The 12,488-nt window shown below is 43.2% G+C and overlaps 1 protein-coding gene and 1 non-coding gene across 2 annotated transcripts; both read left to right on the forward strand.

Moving 5' to 3' along the window:
* The first annotated feature begins 234 nt into the window (after positions 1 to 234).
* On the forward strand, positions 235 to 3,071 carry RPL37 (ribosomal protein L37). Its single transcript, XM_049794801.1, has 4 exons — positions 235 to 318; positions 1,101 to 1,236; positions 1,519 to 1,603; positions 2,960 to 3,071. Exons 1-4 carry the CDS (start codon positions 316 to 318, stop codon positions 3,027 to 3,029), a joined length of 294 nt encoding a protein of 97 aa, XP_049650758.1. The 5' UTR covers positions 235 to 315; the 3' UTR covers positions 3,030 to 3,071.
* Positions 2,776 to 2,858, forward strand: LOC126036643 (small nucleolar RNA SNORD72). Its single transcript, XR_007505200.1, has one exon. It is a non-coding gene; the product is annotated as a small nucleolar RNA SNORD72 (small nucleolar RNA).
* Positions 3,072 to 12,488: the final 9,417 nt, after the last annotated feature.

Here is a 12,488-nt window from a genome sequence, read left to right on the forward strand (position 1 = left end):
CAACGAACGCTCCGCCGCTACTTGCGGGAGCAGCCGGACCACGGCCTAGGACGCACTGCGACTGTCCACCCACCAGTTCTGCGCCGGTGTCACCGGGGACAACCGACCTTTCAGGGCCGGGGCCCCCGAGGGTCTCACCCGGGGCGCCGGGGCCTTCGGGGGCCCGGTCTGTCCCGCCGGGCCCGGCCACCAGACGGAGAGGACTCCCGGGCACAGGCAGGCCGCAGCCCGCCACCGCCGCCGCCACCGCCCCCGGAAGCGCCGTAGCGGAAGCGGGGCGGGGCTCGGCCTCTTTGGTGCTGGCGGCCGGGGAAGATGGTGAGCGCCGGGGCGCGGGCGTCGGGTGTCGGGGGGTATCGGCCGCCATCCGCCGCCGCGCCGGGCCCTGCGGGGCCACGGGCCTCCTCTGGGGCGCGGGACGGCCCTGCGCTCTGCTGCGGCCGGGCTCGGCGGCGGGGCGGCCTCCGCGGGGCCTGAGCCTGAGGGCCTGAGCCTGAGGGCCTGGCGGCGGGCCCGGGCGGGGAGGCCGCGGTGGGCGTGCGGGGTCGTGCTGCCGCCCGGGCGCTTCTGGGGTCTGCGCCGGGGTCTGCGCCGGGCTGGCTGCGGGCCGGGCTGGCTGCGGGCCGGGCTGGGCTGGGCTGGACCGGCGCTTGCCCCGTGGCTGAGGCGGCGGCCGCGCGGTAACGTAGCGAGAGCGGGTTCGGTCGCCGGAGCCTCCTGTGGTGAGTGTGCGGCTGACCTGCGTGCTCCAAATAACTTTTCTTCAAGAAAAAGCGGTATGCTATTTACCGGTGGTGAGGTGGGGGAGATGAGAGGGGAGTTGGGGATAACCGCCCGGTGGCTTTGTTTTATTTCAGTCCGGGGGGGTGGGGCGGGCGGATAGGGAATGGCGGCGAGAGGCGTAAAGAAATGATTTCTAAAAATGAGAGCTACCTGTAGGCGAAACTGAGTTGGTGTTTCAGAGTTCGGTGTGCCTCTGACGTGTTTATTGGACTTTGTGGATTCGTGCGTGTTTTTCTGAGGAGCTTATTCTTCTCTTAGCTGTGACTTGCAAGTGCTAGTGATATTTCTAATGTGCCACGTCTTGAAATGCTTTTCAGACGAAGGGTACGTCATCATTTGGTAAGCGGCGAAATAAGACGCACACCTTGTGTCGTCGATGTGGGTCCAAGGCGTACCATCTGCAGAAATCCACCTGTGGGAAATGTGGTTACCCTGCTAAGCGTAAGAGAAAGTGTAAGTAACAAACTTTTAACTGGCTTGAGCTTAAAAATCTGTGTTTCTTTGTCTTCTTCAGTAGTCTTGACTTTTGGAGGAACAATATGTCGTTTTGCAGTGTTTGGAGCTTTTTTCAAATTAATGCTGATTTAACTATTTTAGCTAATGGGCAGTATTACTAAAAGGAAATTGACTTAATTATTTCTTTGCTTTTGCCACATTGAATAATTGTGCTATACAGATGTAATGTACAACTTAATTATTTGGTGCAGATGTGTTACAGTAACTTGTACGTTTTAGATAACTGGAGTGCAAAGGCTAAAAGACGCAACACCACTGGTACTGGTCGTATGAGGCACCTGAAAAAGGTCTACCGTCGATTCAGGTATAACATTTTATTACAGACTAGTGTGGTGTGGAATCCTGCATGGATACCACTGAATTGTGAAATTCATCACTCAAAGTTAACTTTTTTTTTTATTTAGTACAGTCAATGTGGTATGGTCTGTCTTCTTAAAAATATTGTGAAATGAATGATGCTTTCTATAACTGGCTGCATGTTCCTTTGAGGATTACAAAAATATCTCTCACTGTTAACACATAGGGTGTATAATAAGCTCTAATGCTTCTGTTAAGTGTAGATAGTACAAAACACAGTTTATTGTAATAAAACACCCACATTTTAAAAGATGTACTTTGTGTAGTATTGCCTCTATTTGCGAGCCAATTAAATTGCTGGTTGCACTGAAGTGTGGGGTTTTGTAAGAGGCAAGTCTTGAAGTGCATTCCAGTCCCCATTTGCCCACAAAAAATAGTTCAGAACTGGAATAACTTCAGTAGTCACTCTCTTACTTGGATTTCAGTTAGCAGTAAGTAGCTTTAACATCAGATTCTGAGTAAAAATTCTAAAAATTGTTACAAAGCTTTGAGTTGTATTTATGATGTAATGGTGGGGATATTGTACAGTTAAAACTCATTAAGAATTTCTTCGTATGACCTCCATGTTCTAAAATAGAGCTCTGTAGCCTCTGGCCTAATACACAAGAAAGCTGAATGAAAAACACCAAGTAATTCAAGAGTCTTGTTGGAAAAATGTAGATTGGATTTAATACTGAAAAGTAGGAGTCTTTGAAGTCCCAGAGCTGGGTGTAGTTGAGGGATCCATTCATCTTTCTGTTTTGGTGAGCACAGTCTTTCCCAGCAGCAGCCAGAAAATACCTTACAGTGTGCAGCTACAGCCTGCTTTCTACTGGGTGTTGCTGAAGGGGAAACGTCATATCCAAAAGCAAGCTTGGGGCTGACTCTTCTTCTGTCATGCCCCTCTTAACATCTGGTTGAAGGCATAGAGCATTTCTGTAAGAATTTAGCATGCACTTCACCAACGTGAAATCTTTTGCTGAGTTGCTTAGTAGGAATATAAAGTAAGGCCTGCCTTCAGCAAGTGTGCTGTATCTGATGCAGTCTTGCAGTGTTCGCTCAGTTACTGAAATCTTCCAATTTGAAGAACTCAAATTTACTTTAGCAGAATAGAGTGAAAACCATACTGCTTATTCCAAAAACTTGTTAATAAGATGTTTCTTATTAAAAATGTCTGAACATATGAACTCTGTAGTGATCTCAGTGCATTACTGAGATAAGCTGAAAAAAGCTAGTGAACTTGAATTAAAATACTTCTTGTCAGAAAATAACCTGGAGCAGGAATCATACTTTCAAAAAGCGGTAACAATATTTCTGCTTGTAGGAATGGATTCCGTGAGGGAACCACGCCGAAGCCCAAGAGAGCAGCTGTTGCAGCCTCCAGTTCATCGTAAAGACTCATCTATTTGTTAAAATAAATGGTCTTATCTAGAAAATGTGTCACCTTTTATACGTGTTTTGCTTCAGTGAAATACAGCATTCCTTGAGAATACATGTATTTACATACACAGTTTCTTGATGGTGTGCATTGAAGCAATTAATTTAAAAAAAAATCCTTTAACTGACTTTTCATTTGATAGTACCTCCATCTTGAAAAGGACAGTTATCTCTCTGCTGAAACTAAAAAGAGGCTTGTATGTGCTACTTGGAAGAGCTCTCTGCAAGAGAAATGGAGTATTGGCACTGTGGACTTAGCCTGCTTGCCTCAGTTTCATTGTGCCCTAGCACTGAGAGTCAGAATTTTATCTTAAAGATAGTGACTTGAATAATGGCTGCATGTGCTGTTCTGGGAGGGAATAGTTAAAGAGAGATTTCCAGTCTTGACCATTTTTCCCGGCTCTGGGGCACTGAAAGTCCTGCAAAAGTAGTGCTTACTCAGTGGGTCATAGCTACTTGGGCAAAAAGAAATGCCCAGGTCTGCAGCACACGTGCTGCCAGACACAGAGGGATTGGAGATCTGCATTTGGGACAGAAGTTGCCCAAAGGGTCTGGGGACATCGGTGTGGAAAGCTGACACACAAAAATATCTTGAGTTAACTATGCTGGGTGTAAACAACAAATGGTAGGTGGTATGATACAGAAGTCAGTCACCTGGGGGTATGTGCAAATTATGCATTGATGCCTGATTTTGTACCCTGTGTGGTGTGTTACTGGGCTACTTGGCTGGCTTTCAAACCCAGCTTTAAAAAGTGATTGTAAGATGCTGTTACCAAAGTTCGGGGAATTGCAGTAATCACTGCAAGGGTTTAGAGGATTTTCAGATGCCCTTGAAGAGAAAATACTAAAAAAAAAAAAAAAACAAAACCAAAACTTAAAGCTTCTGAGGCTGTTCTTGCTGTGATTCCTTTGGTTTCATCATGAGCTTCCAGAAGCAGCATACTGCTTTGTCAGTACTGAAGGCTCAGCAGTTAACGTATCAACTTGTGCAAATCACTGAAAAAAATTTTCAGCTAGGTTTGAAATTCAAGTGCACCTGACTGCGCTTTCTTTCATTTTTAAATGAAGTTAATGCTTTTGGATACTTGAGTGTACCTATGTGGGCTGTTTCTAAACAAAGAGAAATCTTTTCCTGCTGTTCTCTCAGCATACAGCAAATGGACTGTATTTACTCTGCTTTCAGCTGGTCCTTCTGAGAGTCTGAAAGCAAGTGGTGAAGCTGTTAAAATACACTTTGCATGTACTACATATCCGTGTATTCCCAGGGCTCAAGAGTGCATCTGAAATGTGGGGTTTTAGTGATTTACTGGGAAACTTACAGGAGGAAGTAATGACAAATGTATCTTTTTGTTACTCTCAGAGTGAGAATAACCCCTCAAAGCATCTCAAAACAGGTCAGTGAGGCTCTAAGGACTTGAACAATGGTGCAGTTGGACAGTGGTACAGCAAGTATTTTATTTTTGCTATGCAGTCTTACGTGATCTTTGTGTAGTGTGGGATTTTTGTTCTGAGCAGCCTGTTAACACTGACCCGCAAACATGGTGCAATACTGCAAAGGCAAGTGCTTGCTTAACTATTTGCTGCTGCTACACATTAGCTTCTTAGCATGAATTAAGCTCCTGAAAAATAAGCATTTGTATAAATACACAACATAATTGAGGTAACAGTGACTGAAACTTGCAGTGGCTTGCAGTAACTTTGAAAACTTACAAACTTCATTTCAGGGGGAATTTTACCTACAGCAGGAATGAACTTTGTGGATGAGAGATTTGACAGCCACTGCATTTTCAACTGTTTTAAACCTCTTGGTGAGGGGCAGGAAATTGGTTAATTTGGGTTTGTGTTAGACCTGTTCAGAAAAGCTCGGGTAGCTCATGTGTCAGTCACAGTTGGACTCAAACCTTTGCTGGGTATGGATTCTGAAGTACTTCGGTTCTTTGTAGTGTTTTCTTAAATGTTGAAAGCTAGACTGCCTCAGTGTTTTTTCAGTATGTAATCTTTTGTTGAGATCTTGTTACAAGCATCTTAACTAGAGAGTTATCAGTTAGAATTGAACCTCCGCATAGTGTTCACTGGTAGTTCAGTTCAGCCCCTTTATGTATAGAACTATTGCCATACACAGTCTGTAATATGTTTGATTTTGCATCCTTCAGACTGATACATATGGCACAGTTAGATGGTATAGTTAAATTACATCAGAAATTACTACATTTCATATTGTTCAGTGTAGCAAGTCTCACTTTTTAGACAAAATTGTATCAGATGGTTTCTCAAAGGCAGGTGCTCAGGTGACTGTGGTGGTGGAAGGTTGATCAGCTTCGGTACATCTAGCTCTAAAAGTGCAACTGCATGCCAGAGCTTAAAAAGAAAAAAGGATCCTTGTCAGCTTGATTTGAGGGTCGGAACTCTTTTTCAGTCTCCAACTTGTAGGCAGGAATTCTGCTTATTGCCATGTAGCAGTATTTCATCTGTGTTGGTTCATATTGAAAGGATGACAAGACCTAACAGAGCTGTTCAATGCATAGCAAGCCATAGTTATCAGGCAACTAACCAGTCCCTCAAAGGTAATTTAGACTTCTAGTACCGTTGTATCCTGTAAAGACATATAAATAACAGTACCTGGTTTTTAGATAGGTTGTGTGTGTGAACTAGCAAACCCAATATGGTGGATGAGCTACACCTCTATCAGTGTGAGATTGTTGACTCCACAGCAGGAACAGCTGGACAAGGTGCTTCACACTTTTGGACTCCCAGCTGTTTGCACCATCCAGTGTGCTAGCATAAAGTGGTGCTAATTTTACTTTACCTATAAATTAAGACTACTGTAGGGTTCAGTCATATGGAAGTTAGTTATTGGACCTGAAAATAGCTCATGGTCACAAGATTGTTCCAGGTGCCTTTTGAAGGCCTTGAACAGAATAAGAAGATAGAAGAAGAAAGATCCCAATTAGGAAAACACAGGTGCACATTCCACGATAAAGGGAACTGGGCACAAACAACCTCAATTCAGGGGCTTATCTTGACCAGTTGGACTAAGACAAGTCTTGTATGCTCTAATTAACACAACCAATTATGTCTTATGTTTATGCGCGTGGACAGTACCGATGTAACCAATCACCGCTTATGCGTGTGCGTGTGGACACCAAGTGCTTGCATGTAGTAGCCAATCAAAGTCTCTCAACAACTTAGAGAATTGTATAAAAATGATTAGCTAAGCTCAATAAACTGGTGACTTTAATCATCACATTGGTGTTCCGTCGTCCGGGCCCCGCACGGATTAATCCCTAAACCCTACATTTGGCGACCTCCGACGTGATCCGAAGAGGAACAAGAGGCAACGCTACTGAAAAGGCGGGGGAATTGCTGCGGACCACGGTGGCTTGAAAGACAGCACCGGCACTGCTCGAGAGTGGCAGGACACTGCTTGGGAAAAGCAGGTAAAATCGTAAGCTTACGTTGATAAAAAGGGCGGCAAGGGTTTCGCAGCATCTGCGAGGGAAAAGACAGCCGGAAAGATATTTATGAGGCTGGTTCAAAAAACAGAGAAAAATATTAAAAAGGACAGAAACCTTTCAATTAGTGTGGGTACAGCTTTTGAGCTTAGTACCTGGAAAGCTATCGGAACCTCCCTATGGGATGAAATTAGTGATGGGTCTAAAGAAGTTAAAGGTCTTGCAACTTTATGGAAATTGATTAAGATAACTTTGCAAGAAATGAAAGCAGATCATAAAGCATCTGCGTCTGCTTTTGCTGCTCTCTCTCTCCAACTGCAAGCGAAAGGGAAAAGCGGGGAGAAAAACATAATGCAGCGAGAGAGACTTTTTGGAGCTTGTTCGCCTGCTCCTGTGCTCTTGACTTCTGCTCCACTCCCTGGGACTGCCGATAATCAGCCATCTGACAGTTCCCAAGCCTCCCTAACTGTACAATTAAAGGAAACTCTACAGAATCAGGGAGTGAGTAAAAATCCGCCTATGAGAAAACAGCCCCCAGATACCACCGTTCAACATGAACAAATTATACCTAGCATATACCCTGATTCAAATAATGCAAACGAGGATTTGGCTACTATAATACAAGAACAAGAGAAAGCTAAAATACATGCTGAAGCTCACGCTGTAGCACTCGTGGTAGCATTACGACTGATGGTGCGACAGGGAAAAGGAGACTACGGTCCATACAAAGACCCCCCCGCGTGTCATCGGTGCAGTCAACCAGGGCATTTGAGACGTGCGTGCCCTCAACACATAGCAACGCAGCCTCGATCTGTGCCGGCACAGACTAACAGCAGCCGGTCAAACTTTCCTGGGGTCTGTGAGAGGTTGCAGAAGCCTCTGTACATCCACAAAAGCTATCGCTACACAAAGACATACGAAATGTACATGATGTACAAAAACTTGTCGGAGACCTGCAGTGGATCCGGCCTTATTGTGGTATCACAAATACAGACTTACAACCACTGTTGGACTTACTGCGGGGCAGCAATAGCCTAACTTCTGTACTACATCTAAGTGCGCCCGAGCAGCAAGCCTTGACGGCAATTGAGCAGAAAATCGCATCATCTATGTCTGGCAGATATATCCCTGATTTGCCCATAAATTTGTATGTATATAACTCAGACAAGGAAGTTGCGGGAATTCTGGGTCAGTGGGATGAGCAGCAAAAACAAAACCCATTGGTAATACTAGAATGGATATTCTTGCCTGCTAGCATGTCAAAAACGGTAGTCACTAGAATTGAAGCTCTGGGGATGTGCATTCAAAAAGCAGGGGTAAGGGCGATACAAATTTCAGGGAAGCAAATGGACAAAATCATTTTACTTGTATCACTTGATATTGTGAGTAATGCCATGACGAAAAATGACTGCCTTGCAGTAGCTCTGCTGGACTTCAAGGGGGAAGTAGATAATCACTACCCCCCCCCCCCCCCCCCCATTATTTAAAACAATGTTAACAATGGAACCGCACTCTATCTGCAGCAATAAGCCGCTGGAAGCCATTACCGTTTTTACTGATGCTAGCAGCAAGACAGGTAAAGCAGGATTTGTATATTTACAGGATGGATCCTGGAAATCCAAAGTCATTCTGTCAGAGGGGTCAGTACAAGTGCTCGAGCTATTAGCCGTATGCTCTGTTTTTAAAAAATGGGATAAAACACCTGTCAACATTATTTCGGATTCTCAATATGTCGTGGGGATAGTCAAACGTATGCATAGGTCCCTACTAAAAACTGTAAACAATAAGCAGCTGTTTATGACACTTTTAAAATTATGGATGTTACTAGAAGAACGGACAGACTTATTTTTTATCGATCATGTTCGTAGCCATACAACGCTGCCGGGATTCATTGTGGAAGGTAATGCGCGTGCGGATCAACTGGTAGTAGCCAATGCAAACATCTATTTTAATACACCCAAACCTGATTTGTTTGGACAAGCACTACTATCCCATAAATTTTATCATCAGTCGGCAAAAGCGCTGAGTAAACAATTTAATCTTCCATTGCAGCAGACCAGAGCTATTCTTGCTGCTTGCCCAGACTGTGCGAATATTCCAAACTTACAACCACAGGGGGTGAACCCCCGGGGATTATCACCATTGCGAATTTGGCAAACAGATGTTATGGAATATCCCAGTTTTGGGAGATATAAATTTATTCATGTATCTATTGACACATATTCGAACCTTATGTGGGCCACTGTTCATATATCAACCAATGCTAAAGCCGTAATTAAGCACCTTTTGGCAGCATTTGCCGCCATGGGAGTGCCAACAGAAATTAAAACAGACAATGGCCCGGGATATCGCGCACAGTCATTAGAAACATTTTTACAGATGTGGGAGGTAGCTCATAATTTTGGCGTACCCCACAATTCCACTGGTCAAGCTATTGTTGAACGTGCACATCGGACCTTAAAGGATCGTTTAAACATTTTAAAAACGGGGGAAGATATGCGGCACTGTACTCCCCAAGAGTTAATAAGGAAAGCACTGTATGTTTTGAATTGGCTACAGCCACGTGGTACTGAGGATCAGATCCCAATTAATAGGCATATGTGTGGGAACAAAAATGTTGATAAAAATCAGCCGCAAGTTTCAGTATTCGATCCGGTTTTACAGCAGTGGCAAGGACCTTGCAAATTATTTACGTGGGGAAGAGGGTATGCTTGTGTTTCCACAGGTAACGAACAACCCCATTGGATACCGGCGAAATGGGTCAAGCCGTGGCTTGAGCGACCAGATGCCACAGACAACTCAGAAGAGCAAGAGGCAGCAGAGACGTCAGCAGGTTCTGAAGCCCTAGATAGACCGACTAGACAAATCACAACGGAGACCGGCAGTCAATGTGGAGATTAAGAATGCATGTAAAAAACATGGAGTATGATATCGTTTTTGAATATGTATTTTAGTGCGAGTGGGTAGAAAAGAGAGTAAATCTTAAAAAAAAAAAAAAAAAAAAATTTTTTTTTAACCACTGTAACAGACATTCAACTAATCATAATCAACTAACCTACTAACCTATAACTAATTGTATAGAGGCTAAGCAGTTTAGAATAAGTGCTGTAGAGAATAAGTAAATATATATATATAGTTTAATGTTAATCAGTCCTCAGCGAAACATTACTCACAGAAGCCGAGTGTGGAAGTAGTTTTCAGATACCTGATATGTAGTCATTCATTAAAAAAAAAAAAAAAAAAAAAAAAAAAATACTGAAATTAGAAATAAGGTCATAGACTTAGTTAAGAATCTAGAAATAGGGCGATGGGAAGGTCCATTTTTTATTAATAACCTCGGGGCGAGATTATGCTTATGTTTTCACAGGTGCAAGCCCCTGATGGACTTCCGTTTGATTTATGCGACCATCATCACCTGAAGCATCATAGATGGTGCGGCAATACGAATTCCACCTCAGCCAAAAACTAATGCGTAGGTCATCTTAGCTAACATAACAGATTAAAATTCTCAGTGCATTACGGCCGCATCACAAAGCCCATGAACGAATTGATAAGATAACTATGACTTGTGCAGTGCGCCTGGCCAGCGAGTGCATGCGTCATAGGTTTTCAATTGAGGTGGATTTTGGCACACGCTGGCCACGTGTGCTAAAATCCATTCCTCTGAAAATGTATAAATACCGGGATTTTCTGAAGAGCATCAGGCTGGTGTGCAGCAAAACCATAGTTGCCTCTGTAGGGACACCCACATAAAACTGACACCTACTGATTGCTGGGCTAAGTTTGCGGAACAAGACAGCAATATGCTATCAAAAAAAAAAAAAAAAGCGAGAGAGGGGGAGATGTAGGGTTCAGTTATATGGAAGTTAGTTATTGGACCTGAAAATAGCTCATGGTCACAAGATTGTTCCAGGCGCCTTTAGAAGGCCTTGAACAGAATAAATAAGAAGATAGAAGAAGAAAGATCCCAATTAGGAAAACACAGGTGCACATTCCACGATAAAGGGAACTGGGCACAAACAACCTCAATTCAGGGGCTTATCTTGACCAATTGGACTAAGACAAGTCTTGTATGCTCTAATTAACACAACCAACTATGTCTTATGTTTATGCGCGTGGACAGTACCGATGTAACCAATCACCGCTTATGCGTGTGCGTGTGGACACCAAGTGCTTGCATGTAGTAGCCAATCAAAGTCTCTCAACAACTTAGAGAATTGTATAAAAATGATTAGCTAAGCTCAATAAACTGGCGACTTTAATCATCACATTGGTGTTCCGTCGTCCGGGCCCCGCACGGATTAATCCCTAAACCCTACAGACTACCTCCACTGTTGCTGTATTGTGAGGGCAGTATAGAGACCAGTCCCAGTTACTTTTTCCCCAGTGACATATGGAAACAACACCCACTAGATTATTGTGACCCCTGGAAAGGGGAAGTGGTCCTAACGTGTCATGAGATGCTCTAAGAAGAAAATTTTGGGGTCAGAAGGGTGTTAAGTCACTTTTCCTCTTGGATTTACATGAAAAAGGTTCATTTTTGGATGATTACAATGATTTGAAGACCTCTCTTCAGAGTAAGTTACTCTCCTATATACAGCCATAACTACTACACTAGATTCTTGCACTTCTCTGCTATATTAAAATTTGATTCAGAGCCCTAAATGAGAACCTTTGTGGTCTTGGCCTTATGCTACACCTGTGGAGGCTTCTTTACTCAAAATGTCAAATAATTTGATTAAGTGATGCTATTTGTCTTATTCAGAATGTGTATAAACTCCTCAATGGGGCAGTTGGCATAGGCTACGTCCATAAAAACATGTAGATAAAGCAAGGTAAATTCCAACTTTAATAATTTTGGGGGCAATTTCGTGAAGGAGACAGGTTAGTGAACATGTTAAGGCAGCAGTCATCAATACAGGTAGTGTGCAAATTGGCAAAAATCTGCAATTCTTCATGGAAACAGTCGTATTTCTCGACTAATGGGGAAGATCAAAGTTCTACTGCTTTCTAAGAAGAGAGCACTGCTTTCTTAGTGGTGTTACCTCGAGGGTGCCAGCAAATTGGGGACTTTCTGGTAAGGTGTTTCATATGTAGATAATAGAGATCTTGTATTTATGTATAGGGAAAGATGCTAGAGCACAAAGGACAGAATTTTCTAATTGCAGTAAAGGTGGGATAAATAATGCATTTAATCCTGTGTTTGGTTTTTTTTTTTCTTACAGTAAATTTACCTAATGATCTTCTAATGGTGTATATCCAAAATCATAATTAGCTGAACTTAGTACAGATCTTAGTCTATTTTACTGCTACTGTTAACCTGGTATGTAAAGGGACTCCTGTACTGTTGTCGTGGTGCAACGTACAGTATGCTGCCTACTGTACCAGTAAATACCAATGCAACTGTTCAAGCAAACACTGTTGCAGTTGTTGCAATACTGGTCTGAAGCAGAAAAATACTACCAGATAAGAGTTTACAGAGAGGAACTGAGGCTAAGATTTTTGGGATGCCATGTCTTCAAGAACAGGACAGCTATTTGAAAGCACATCTTCTGAAATTCCTGTATTAACGCTTTCCCACCTATAATGAGGAAAGACCATAAAAGGAACACAACAAGATTGCATTAGCACATAAAAGCTCATACACTTTGCAATAGAAGAATGAATCAGAACTTGCGAAAATCCCTAAGCACGTTCTAGAAAGTATGAAGAGGAGAATCCTGATGAAACAAAAGGGAATGGTCCTCCTAAAACAGAAAGCATGTTGCCTTCTGGGTGATGCTCCAAGGGAGAAAATGGTCAATAAACAGAAACATAGAATCATTTAGGTTGGAAAAGACCTTTAAGATTGAGTCCAACCATTAACCTAACACTACCAAGTCCACCACTAAACCATGTCCCTAAGCACCATGTCTACATGTCTTTTAAAACACCTCCAGGGATGATGACTCAACCACTTCCCTG

The sequence above is a fragment of the Accipiter gentilis genome, chromosome Z (assembly GCF_929443795.1).
Source record: "Accipiter gentilis chromosome Z, bAccGen1.1, whole genome shotgun sequence".
Lineage (NCBI taxonomy): Eukaryota > Metazoa > Chordata > Aves > Accipitriformes > Accipitridae > Astur > Astur gentilis.

What these genes read in the sequence shown, in the direction of transcription:
- RPL37 (XM_049794801.1), top strand. An exon ending in TGCTAAGCGTAAGAGAAAGT is followed by an intron (nt 1,237 to 1,518) that starts GTAAGTAACAAA and finishes TGTACGTTTTAG; the next exon opens with ATAACTGGAGTGCAAAGGCT. An exon ending in AAGGTCTACCGTCGATTCAG is followed by an intron (nt 1,604 to 2,959) that starts GTATAACATTTT and finishes TTCTGCTTGTAG; the next exon opens with GAATGGATTCCGTGAGGGAA.